General features: G+C 42.7%; 1 protein-coding gene across 1 annotated transcript in view; it reads left to right on the forward strand.

Moving 5' to 3' along the window:
* The window catches only part of DOT1L (DOT1 like histone lysine methyltransferase), a 177357-nt gene that overhangs the window by 68885 nt on the left and 96307 nt on the right, over positions 1-12165 (forward strand). Inside the window, exon 3 of the mRNA XM_069962499.1 lies at positions 6650-6724. Within this exon, the coding sequence (XP_069818600.1) occupies positions 6650-6724 (75 nt within the window). The remainder of the gene's footprint in view (positions 1-6649; positions 6725-12165) is intronic.

Consider the following 12165-nt stretch of genomic DNA (forward strand, 5'->3'; position numbering starts at 1 on the left):
CCACAGATCTATGTATTCTGATCTCCCGCAACGCCTCCAGGACCCAACTACAACAGCTGTAGGCACTACAACTCCCAGAACAGTCTGCAGCCCTCAGGATATGCTGGGAGTTGTAGTGCCTGCAGCTGCTGTAGTTGGGTCCTAGGTGCATCATACACTGGATGCTTTGTGGCATATAAGTATACATAGATCTGTGGGGGCTCAGTGCAGGGAAGTGACCCCAGAACATCACTAATAAGATATAGGGGGAGATGTTTTTGTTCTATCCCCTATTAGTGATGTTCTGGGGTCACTTCCCTGCACTGAGCCCCCACAGATCTCTTTATTCTTATATGCCACAAAGCATTCAGTGTATAGGACCCAACTACAACAGCTGCAGGCACTACAACTCCCAGCATGTACTGACAGTCTGCAGCCCTCAGGATATGCTGGGAGTTGTAGTACAGTAGTACAATCCTATGATAACTGCCAGATGTATTACTGGACCTTCAGGGCTGATGGTTGTCACCCACAGATTGCAGCCACCAGGAGCCTCTGCACACAGTGATTTATTACAGGGTTGTCCTCTCAGAGACTACAACTCCCAGCATACCCTGAGAGCTGTATAAATGGAGGGTGTTCTGAGATTTGTCACAGATACAGATGAATTCAGGAAAGGAGCGGGGTCAGCATGTCGTGTCTCACTGGTTGTATATTGGTGGCTCCAGGTACCCCAGTCCAACACTGGACAGAACCAGTCCCCCGGCCTCCTTCCTTCCTCCATCACGTCTGTTTGATGAGAACAGCAGGCATCAAGCAGAGCGGCACCCAAGTGCCAGGGTATATACCATGCATGTACAGTAACGGCGCGGCGGGGGGGGGGGGGGGTGCAAAGTGCGTGCAAAGTGCCTAGGGCAGCATGAACTCTAAATACAGGCCTGGTGGTGAGCAATATGTTCCTTTAGTTTGAAATTTCTCAATTTCACGAGAAACAGGGGAGAAAACTAACCCCAATATATGTAATACAGGTTCTCCTGAGTAGAACGGTTCCCCATATGTGGGTATAAACCCCTGTATAGCCACACAGCCGGGCTCAGAAAGGAAGGAGCTCCAATTAGCATTTTCCATGCAGATTTTTCTGAAGAAGTTTCTGAGTGCCAGGTGCGTTTGCAGTGCCCCTGTAGTGTCTACAGAATAGAACCTCCCCAAAAGTCACCCCATTTTGGAAAGTATACCCCTCAAAGAATTCATCTTGGGGTAGGATGAGCATTTTGACCCTACAGGTATTAGAGGAAAGTATTCAAAATTGGCCAGTAATAATGAAAAACTCGATTTTTTTCCAATAATATGTTGATTTAGTTTGAAATTTCAAAATTTTACAAGGAACAGGAGAAAAAATGTACCCCAAAATCTGTAACGCAGGTTCTTCTGAGTAAAACGGTACCCCATATGTGGGCATAAACCACTGTATAGGCACACAGCGGGGCTCAGAAGGTAAGGAGTGCCAATTTGCTGGAGCAAAACCTCAGCTAGTAATAGTTATTAGAATAGTGCAGTTACTAAAATAAAATAAACAAAATGAGATTACAGGTAATGTGGGGTGGTTACGGACAGTCTGGGGTGGTTATGGGTAATCTGGAGGTGGTTACGGACAGTCTGGGGTGGTTCCGGGTAATCTGGAGGTGGTTACGGTCAACATGGGGTGGTGACGGGCAACCTGGGGTGGTTACAGGCAACCTGGGGTGGTTACACGAAATTTGGGTTAGTTACAGGCAACCTGGGGTGGTTACACGAAATTTGGGTTAGTTACAGGCAACCTGGTGTGGTTACAGGCAACCTGGGCTGGTTACGGGCAACGTGGGGGGGGATACAGACAACCTGGGGTGGTTATGGACAATCTGGGGTGCTTACGGATAAAATAAAGTCCTTATAGGTAATCTGCGGTGGGTACCTGTAATCTGGCGTGGTTACGCGCAATCTGGAGGGGGTCATTGGCAATTTGGGGTGGTTAGAGCCAACGTGCGGTGGTCAGTGGCAAGGTGCGGTGGTCAGAGGCGACGTGCAGTGGTTGCGTGCAATCTGGGGGGTTACATGTAATCTGGCATGATTACGGGCAAGCTGGGGTGGTTATGCGCAACCTGCGGTGGTTACGGGCAACCTGGGGGGGGGGGGTTACAGACTATCTAGGATTGTTACGGATAAACTGAAGTGTTTATAGGTAATCTGGGTGGGTACATGTAATTGGGGTGGTTACAGGCAATCTGGAGGGGTTCACTGGCAAAGTTCGGTGGTTACGTGTAATCTGGGGGGGGTTACATGCAATCTGGCATGATTACGGACAACCTGGAGTGTTTACTGGTAATCTGGGGGTTTAGGGGTAATTTGCGAGTAAACTGCAATTATTACTATAATTAAAAAGTGTTTTATTTTTTTTGTATGTTTGTCACTTTTTGTACTTTATACATTCATTTTCACTGTATTACTATGATTACTGTGATATTTTCTATCACAGTAATCATAGTTCAGTGATAGAGACCAAATTGGTCTCTGTCACTTTAAATTTTCAGAGTTGGCTGGTTGTGGAACGCATGCGCACTTCATAACCAGCCAGGACGCCGAGGAGGAAGGACCTCCCAGGATCAGGTGAGTATATGGGGAAGGGGGGGGGTGACTGGGGGGGTGGGGGACGACTTGGGGGGGGGGGGCTGACACATCACTTTTTATCTCCTGTCACCAATCATTTATGGCGGCAGCACATGGCACAAGCGATCAGCGGTATATAGTATATACCGCTGATCCCTTGTACCGGGACCCTACAGGGGGGTCCCCGATCACTGCCCCATGCTCTCCGGTGGCAGAGAGCTTGGGGCTTTCATTCATTTTTTCTTTTTGATCACTGTGAACAGACTTAGGTCTGTTCACAGTGATGGCGGTGGCCATCTTGGATCTGATGGCCGCCGCGGGGGGGGGGGGGGGTTAGTGACTGGGGCACTAGGGGGGCTGATCTGGGGTCTGATTTTACTCATTTCGGGTCGGCTGCGGGATCGCAGCTGATTCTCATTACCTCTGGTGCTGCAGTCAGATGAGAGCGGGATTGCTATCTCTGCAGCGATCCTGTTTAATCATAAAACCCCGTCAGAGCACGAACGTATATATAAATTCCTACTGCACGGGGTATGTGCAATAGGAACGTATATATACATATTACTGACGTGAAGGGGTTAATTGTGTTTATCCCTTCATTGTATCTTACTATAAACCTATCCTTATCTTGTGACCTAGAAAGGCACTCCTCAATTGCTAGTACTTAAATTTGTGCTTCCCATCTTGATGTCTGCTAAGACCTAATTCTTCATATTTTTTAAGCGTTCCACCTTGAAATATATCTTTCACCATAGTGCAGTGTCTATTTGTCCAAAATTCTACATTGGTGAATTTTGCAAATTCCTCAAATCGTGAGTTACCCTATAGAGATGTAAAGGCCAGACTATACTTGACCCTACAAATTCTTTTAATTGCATCCCATACTTTCACTATATGTAAACCCAACCAGTCCTTAGTGCTCTTAAGTTTCCAGCCCCCAGACTCTAGCCTAACAAACAAATCTTCCTCTCTTTCTCTTAAAGGAGAAAGCTTCTGCCAATCTGCATCCTTTTGGGAGATCAAAAAAGACAACTGTACAGCCAAATAATTAATAAACCCCAAAATCAGGGAGAGAGAGACCACCCTCTCTAACATTAGGGCAAAAATGGGAATATTTTAACCTGACTCTTTTACGTCCCCAAATGAGCCTATTTAGCATCTGTTCTATTCTTTTAAACCATTTTTCCCCTATCCAAGTCGGGGAGGCACACAAAAAAAATTAATTTGTGGAAGTACTATCATTTTAATTAAGGAGATTCTCGCCGACATGGAGGCATTTGGTCCCAGAAAGCTTGGCTGTCTAAGGGCCCTATTCCACCGGACGATTATCGTTAGCATAATCGTTAACGATTAACGATCTCAAACGACCGCTATTGCGAAAGACCTGAAAACGTTCACTCATTTCCATGGAACGATAATCGTTACTTATGATCGTAATTGCGATCGTTTCTTCTTCCGTATTTATTCGCTATTGCGTTCGTATCTATTGCGAACGACCGAACGATGTCTTATTCAATGCGAACGATTTGCGAACGAGCAACGATAAAAATAGGTCCAGGTCTTATAAAGCGATCAACGATTTCTCGTTCGGTCGTTAATCGTTACTGCATTTCAACCGAACGATTATCGTTTAGATGCGAACGATTTAACGATAATCTGAACCATAATCGTCCGGTGGAATAGGGCCCTAAGCATGATGGGAGTTGCAGTTTTGCAACAGCTCGAGAGGCAAGGTTCCTTACCCCTGCCCTAAGGGTATGTTCACACAGAGGAATCAGCACAGAATTTCAAATGGATGCCACGTCAAAATGCACATAGAATCCGCTTTAAATTCTGCTCATTCGGGCACACAGTGGAATTTCTGGAATTTCTTTGCTGGAGAAATCCTATAGAGGTCAATGGTGCTTTAATTCTGCTTGAATTCCGCCTGTGCTGAATAGGAGAGGAATTTCAAGCAGAAAACTTTCCTCTTCAATTCCTCTTATATTACTCCGTGTGAACATACCAAGGGGTTGTCCAGCAAAAACCTTTTTCTTTCAAATCAACTTGTTTCAGAAAGTTATATAGATTTTGTAATTTACTTCTATTAAAAATCAAGTTTTTCCATACTTATCAGCTGCTGTATGTCATTTAGGAAATGTTTTATTTTCAGTCTGACACTGTGTTGTCTGCTGACATCTCTGGCCAAGACAGGAACTCTGTCTCTCTCTTCTATGAATCCCCATAGACAACCTCTCCTGCTTTGGACAGTTCCTGTCTCGCCAGAGATGTCAGCAGAGAGCACTGTGTCAGACTGAAAATAAAACATTTCCTGTAGGACATACAGCAGCTAAGAAGTATGAGAAGACTTAAAAATTTGTAATAGAAGTAAATTACAAATCTATTTAACTTTCTGACACCAGTTGATTTCAAAGAAAGTTTTTCGTTGGACAACCCTTTTAAGCTGCTGAAATCCTCACTTCCTGGTCAATTCTGTAAATTCCACTGTGACCCCCCCCCCCCCCCACCCATTCCCCTTTCTTAGACTGATGTCACATGGTTCTCTTCTGTTGCCAGGGAAGCCATCTGTTAAGGGCATGTGTCAACTAATTTTTGTTTTACTGATTGAAGACAGATACAAAAATAGTTTTTATTCTAATCTATTTCTATTTTCTGACTGAATGGGTTTTTATTTGTTCATTGTTATAAAGGCTGCTATATTGCATAGGGTGTTCTTGACAGCATTTAGTGACATGCTTTACAGTAAGCCTCGTGGACAGAAATGACAATACAGTCTGTCCCCTTGAGATGAATATAAAACATCACTAAGCGTGTTCTGTGACCTCTGATGAGGTCATTTCCTGGGCAGCTGCTTTTGTCTCCCATATCGACTGGTGTCACATGTCGCCACAATGCTGTACAGATCACTTTACAAAAAAGGAAGTCAGCTGCAGAATAAAAAATGCTAAATCTCAGGATTATTTGATAATCTAGAAAGAAAAGTAGAAAATTGGGAAAAATATCACCAAAAATTCTTAAAAATATGATTAAGATAAAAACACAGATGACTTATTCCCTGTAAGTCATCTGTAACCCTGCCTAGCACTGACATCACACAGCAATCACCTGGTTATTGGTGGAAACAACAGCCTCTCCTGAGTAATCTAGGGGAAAGGAGACGCTGTTTCATCAATCTCTCTCTAATCTCTATATGGATAGACAGAAAGTTAGACACTGTGTTTACTGTGCAAAGCAGAATCAAATTGAGCCAGTGGTGGGCAGATACTAAAAGACGGGGCGGGTATCCTTCAGCTGGCTCTGAGGTGCAATGCATAATAGGAGATGTAGTTTCCCAACCGAATGCCATTATGTAAAACTGGGATTATTTGTGAAAGTTTGAATCTGGGGCTAGGAGCAGCATAGACAAGTGGGAAAGATGTCAATCAATGGGGGCTCTTACCTTACGATTGTGTTGTACATTTTTACATGCATCAGGAAACCTCCAGATGTATTTTCATAGGACAGGATCACATAAAAAAATGTGTAGTGTGTGTAAATATATATTACATAATACCATGTAACGCTTTGTATGACATGTGCCACAGTGTCTGATGTATATACACACACAAACACACACAGACACACACACTACCATGTGGCACTCTGTTTGACAGATGCTACATAGTGTCATTCATTATAATCATAGGTGTATGTTGTGGAGTTTCACAGTTTGTACCTTTGCTGGACACTGCACAAATGCCATTAGGCTAGTATTTATCTGGATTACGTATCCGTTCTAGGCACAGCTGTTATATTTGACATTATTGGCACTAGTGAATTCACTTTATGCAGTAAACCCTACATTATAAATAAAACATGTAAAATAGTGGCCAACCCATTTTATTTCTTGTTGAGATTTTGTTGAGTGAATGGCTCCCTGCTAATTTTATTGGAAGGTTTACTCAAGTCCATTTTGTTACAAATATTATATTATAACTCTCCTTTAACATTTTACCTTTTTTTTTTTTTTTTTTTTTTGCTCTGCAAGGTGGGTGTGTGAGGAGATCCCAGATCTGAAGTTGGCCATGGAGAACTATGTTCTGATAGACTATGACACAAAAAGGTCAGTTGTCTTTTGTTATATATGCAGAAGTTCTGTTAATGGTAGTTAGTTTCAGGAAGGTTGATGGCATGTATTAAATATATATAGAGTATAAAAATCATTAACAACGAAACGCTTTTATGGCTATGCTATGGCTTTGCTTAAGGATCGTTTCCAATACCCAGGTGTTTGGCCACATAAGAATTAAGACCAGAAAGCACTTTTGAAAGACGGCAGAAAGCTATGAAAGACAAGTAAAATTGTTCCTTTTCATTTGGCCCAAGAAGCATTTGAATTTGAGGAGGGCTGTATAAACTAGTATGCATTGGTGAACTCATCAGGGCAACATCTTTTCCATGCAACAGTACTAGGCTAGCTTTAATTTATAACCCTTTTAACCTAAAGGGCATGTGTTATTAAGAAGACAAAGCCTAAAATTGATGTGTTAAACATATCTCACGTGTATATACATGATATAGTTTTAGGGGGCATTCACATGTCCCACAATTAAGGTCCATGCACAGACAATGTGCTACGGACCAGAATTTAGAACTCCCACTATCAGGCTGGGTTCACACTACGTATATTTGTCAGTATTTTGGTCCTCATATTGCAACCAAAACCAGGAGTGGATTAAAAACACAGAAGGATCTGTTCACACAATGTTGAAATTGAGTGGATGGCCGCCATATAACGGTAAATAACTGCCATTATGTCAATATAACAGCCGTTGTTTTAAAATAACAGCAAATATTTGCCATTAAATAGCGGCCATCCACTCAATTTCAACATTGTGTCAACAGATCCTTTCTGTGTTTTTAATCCACTCCTGGTTTTGGTTGCAATATGAGGACCACAATACTGACTAAAATATACGTAGTGTGAACCTAGCCTCAAGCTGGGAAACAGTTCAAATTTTCGTGGTACTGTACTGACACAACTGGGCAAAGATTTATCTGTTTCTGACCACCTGGCATAATCATGAATGTCGAGTTCCAAAGTCCATTCCATAGCAGATAGTCCATAATTGTAGACTGTGTGACTGAGCCCTAACTACCTTATGTGAATGACCCCTAACTAACTAATCCCTCATTTTCCTGTATTGTTTTCATAACCTGCTGCCATTGGTTATGGAAGGTGAACCAGGCATGTTCATCTGCAATCTTCAGCATGTACTGGTTGTCTCTTCTACAATCCTCCTTGCTTAAAGGAGACCTTTCACCCCCCGTGCCGGGGTGACAGGCTTCGGACCCCCCGTTACAGCCCCCTATACTCGCCTGATCCCGCCGGGTCCCGCTTCCTGATCTGGTCGGGTCACTCTTCCTGATCTGGTCGGGTCACGGAGATATGAGCGCCCAAAGCCCAGTGCGCGCGTTTACAGGAGAGTCCGACGCTCATAGAGAATGAATGGGGAGTCCGATGCTCCGTCATTCTTTATGGGCATCGGACTCTCCTGTGAGCACGCGCGCCAGGCTTCGGGCGCTCATATCTCCGTGACCCAACCGGATCAGGAAGCGGGATCAGGCGAGTATAGGGGGCTGTAACGGGGGGTCGGGAGCCTGTCACCCCAGCACGGGGGGTTGACAGGTCCTCTTTAAAGGCTCAGGTGAAGTGTGTGCATTGTTTTATTGTAACAGCTGGGTGACACTTAAAGGAGAAGTCCAGCGAAAATTTTTATTTAAGCATTGTATTTCCCCTCAAAAGTTATACAAATCACCAATATACACTTATTATGGGAAATGCTTATAAAGTGCTTTTTTCCCTGCACTTACTACTGCATCAAGGCTTCACTTTTTGGATAAAATGGTGATGTCACAACCGGACTCCCAGAGCTGTGCGGGCTGTGGCTGCTGGAGAGGATGATGGCAGGGGGATGCTCAGTGTCCCTCCAGTGCCCTGTGTCCCTCAGTGTCCCCCTGCCATCATCCTCTCCAGCAACCACAGCCCACACCGCTCTTGGAGTCAGGTCGTGACATCACCATTTTATCCAGGAAGTGAAGCCTTGATGTAGTCGTAAGTGCAGGGAAAAAAGCACTTTATAAGCATTTCCCGTAATAAGTGTATATTGGTGATTTGTATAACTTTTGGGGGGGCAATACAATACTATAATAAAAATTTTCGCCGGACTTCTCCTTTAAGAGAGAAAACCAGGGAGTCATTAAATCCACGGGGAAAAAAAAACACTACAGGGCTGTAAGCTATTCTAGTGAAAACCACATTTGTACACCTTTGCATTTAAGTATGTGGTACACATCAGATTTTACCAACTTTGCCTCATAACTAGTCTTGAGCAGACTTGCCAAACTTTTCGGATTCAGCAATGTCTTCCAAATCTGCATTTGAGTGCCGTTGTCTTGAGAAGTTTGATGCCAACCTAGCAGAGTCCTGAAAAACATGGATATGGAAACTTGGCATTTTCCTAATTAAACTTAACCCCTTATCTTCTCAATTTCAGTTCTCATGGCCCACCAACAGGTATTTTTTGTGTGGATATCCCATAAAAAAAACCTGATGCACTGAGTATAATTACATCACCTGTGAAATCCTCAAAACATGACCTGTCGGTGGGCCATGGGGACTGGGGTTGACGAGCATTGGTCTAGATCAGTGCTTCTCAATTCCAGTCCTCAGGCCTCACCAACAGGTCATGTTTTGAGGATTTCCTTATTATTTTACAGGTGATGCTCTGTATGGGATATCCTCAAAACATGACCTGTTGGTGAGGCCTGAGGACTGGAATTGAGAAGCACTGGTCTAGAAAACCCCTTTAGGGTATAAACCCACACACCGTATATGCAGCGTATTTACTGCTGCGATACGCAGCAAACTCGCAGCAGATTAGATCTAAATAACTGAACACAGCATCAAATCTGTACCAACAAATCTGCTGCGTATTTGTTGCGTATCTGCTGCATATACGGCGTGTGGGTTTATACCCTTAAGCTGAATTAGGAATTAAGAAAAATCCCTTTTTTAAAGGTTCTAAGGGTTTAAAAACTTCAATGGAACTAGGCTGCAATACCATGCACAGACGGAGCACAAGAATGACGCTGTTTCTAGAAGAAATAAGCTGTGTTTTTTTTTTTGTTTTTTTTTTTTTTTTATCCTGGTTAACATTTTTATCAGTTGGAAATGCAGGGCTGAGAGGTTTCTGCAGCTCTTCCTGGTATGGAAGAAAAGCATTCCCTCCAAGTTTTTCATCATTATTACTAAAATTATGTCAATAGAAATGCAGTTATTGTATTTGCTGATGCAAAGCGCATCCTTTTCTTAGTGTACACCAAAACGTGGCAGACCACATTTTTGTGTACGCAAAAAATGATGCCTTTTTGATGCATTCTTTTGATCCTTTTTTTTATAATTCCAAACCAAATACCACCCAATGCGTTGCCTGTAATAAAGCTATACCACCGATTCAAACTGGATTCACAGGAGGGGGTATAGTAACCTAGTAACATAGTAAATAAGGTTGAAATAAGACAAGAGTCCATCAGGTTCAACCTAGGGAAACCCTACTGTGTTGATCCAGGAGAAGGCAAAAAACCCCACGAGGCAAACGACAATGGCCCCACCACAGGGAGAAAACTCCCCCCGACTCCAATGGCGACCAGAATAATCCCTGGATCAACGTATCACCGGAAATCTAATGCCCATAACTTGTAATATTATATTGTTCAAGAAAAGCATCCAGGCCTCCCTTGAACTTAATTTAATGAATCGGCCATGACAACATCATGTGGCAGAGAGTTCCACAGTCTTACCGCTCGTACGGTAAAGAACCTGCGTCGATGCTGATGGAGAAATCTTCTTTCCTCTAGACGTAGAGGATGGCCCCTTGTCATGGTTACAGACCTAGGAGTAAAAAGACCACTACAAAGACCTCTGTACTGTCCATTCATATATTTGTACATTGTGATAAGATCGCCCCTAAGACGTCTTTTTTTCTAGCGTAAATAACCCCAAGCTTGATAACCTATCTTGGTACTGTAACCAACCCATTCCCTTAATGACCTTTGTTGCCCTCCTCTGCACCTGCTCCAGTTCAGCTGTGTCCTTATATACCGGTGCCCAAAACTGTACACAGTATTCCATATGTGGTCTGACCAGTGATTTATAAAGAGGCAAAACTATGTTCTAATCTTTAGCATCTATGCCTCTTTTGATGCATCCCTTTATTTTATTAGCCTTGGCAGCTGCTACCTGGCACTGATCACTAAAGTTGAGTTCACTGTCCACCAATACCCCCAGGTCCTTTTCTGAAGTAGTTTTACCCAGTGTTTTAAATATTTAGCACATAACTGTACTTATTATTTCTACGGCCCAAATGCATAACCTTACATTTATCCACATTAAACTTCATTTGCCATTTCACAGCCCAAGCCTCCAGCTTCTTCAAATCCCTCTGTAATATGATATTATCCTCCTCTGTACTGATTACTCTACCCAGTTTACTATCATCTGCAAAAATGAAGATTCTACTTTGTAGCTCCTCTACAAGGTCATTAATAAAAATATTAAAAAGTGGACCCAATACTGACCCCTGTGGTACCCCACTCGTAACTAAAACCCAATCTGAATATGTTCCATCAATGACCACCCTCTGTTTTCTGTCATACAACCAGTTACTTACCCATTTGCATACGTTTTCCCCTAGTCCCAGCATCCTCATTTTGTAGACCAACCTTTCATGCCGCACAGTATCAAATACCTTTGAAAAGTCCAGATACATAATGTCCACAGCCTCCCCCAGGTCCAGTCTATAACTTACCTCTTCATAGAAGCCGATCAGATTAGTCTGACAGGATCGATCCCTCATAAATCCATGCTGGTGCTGCGTCATAAGATTGTTTTCATTAAGATACTCCAGTATAGCATCTCCTACAAACCCCTCAAATACTTTACCTACTATAGATGTTAGACTTACGGGCCTGTAGTTTCCAGGATCACTCTTTGACCCCTTCTTGAATATTGGTACCACATTATCTATGCGCCAGTCCTGTGGAACAATTCTTGTTGTTATAGAATCTTTAAATATTAGGAATAAGGGTCTGTCTAACACAGTACTCAATTCTTGCAAAACTCTAGGATGGATACCTTCTGGGCCCGGTGACTTATGTATTTTAATGTTTTTAAGGCGTCTCCCAATTCTTGTTGTGTTAGGCAGGTGAGATTTATGGGAGGATTTACATTATCCCTAGTCATGTAATTTGTGACAATTAATACTTTTAATACTTTTAATTAAATGCTTAAAAAAAGAGAATTAATACCCACATAAAACAAAGTGGCACCTGGCCACTGTAGCCAACCATGAAGCCATACACCATGAATCATATGATAAACAGAAAGAAACTGTTTATGGGCCCTATTACACCAACAGATTATCTGACAGATTTTTTTTTTAAAGCCAAAGCCAGGAATGGATTTGAAAAGATGAGAAATCTCAGTCTTTCCATTATGACCTG

This window comes from Dendropsophus ebraccatus, chromosome 3 (assembly GCF_027789765.1).
Source record: "Dendropsophus ebraccatus isolate aDenEbr1 chromosome 3, aDenEbr1.pat, whole genome shotgun sequence".
Classification (NCBI taxonomy): Eukaryota; Metazoa; Chordata; class Amphibia; order Anura; family Hylidae; genus Dendropsophus; species Dendropsophus ebraccatus.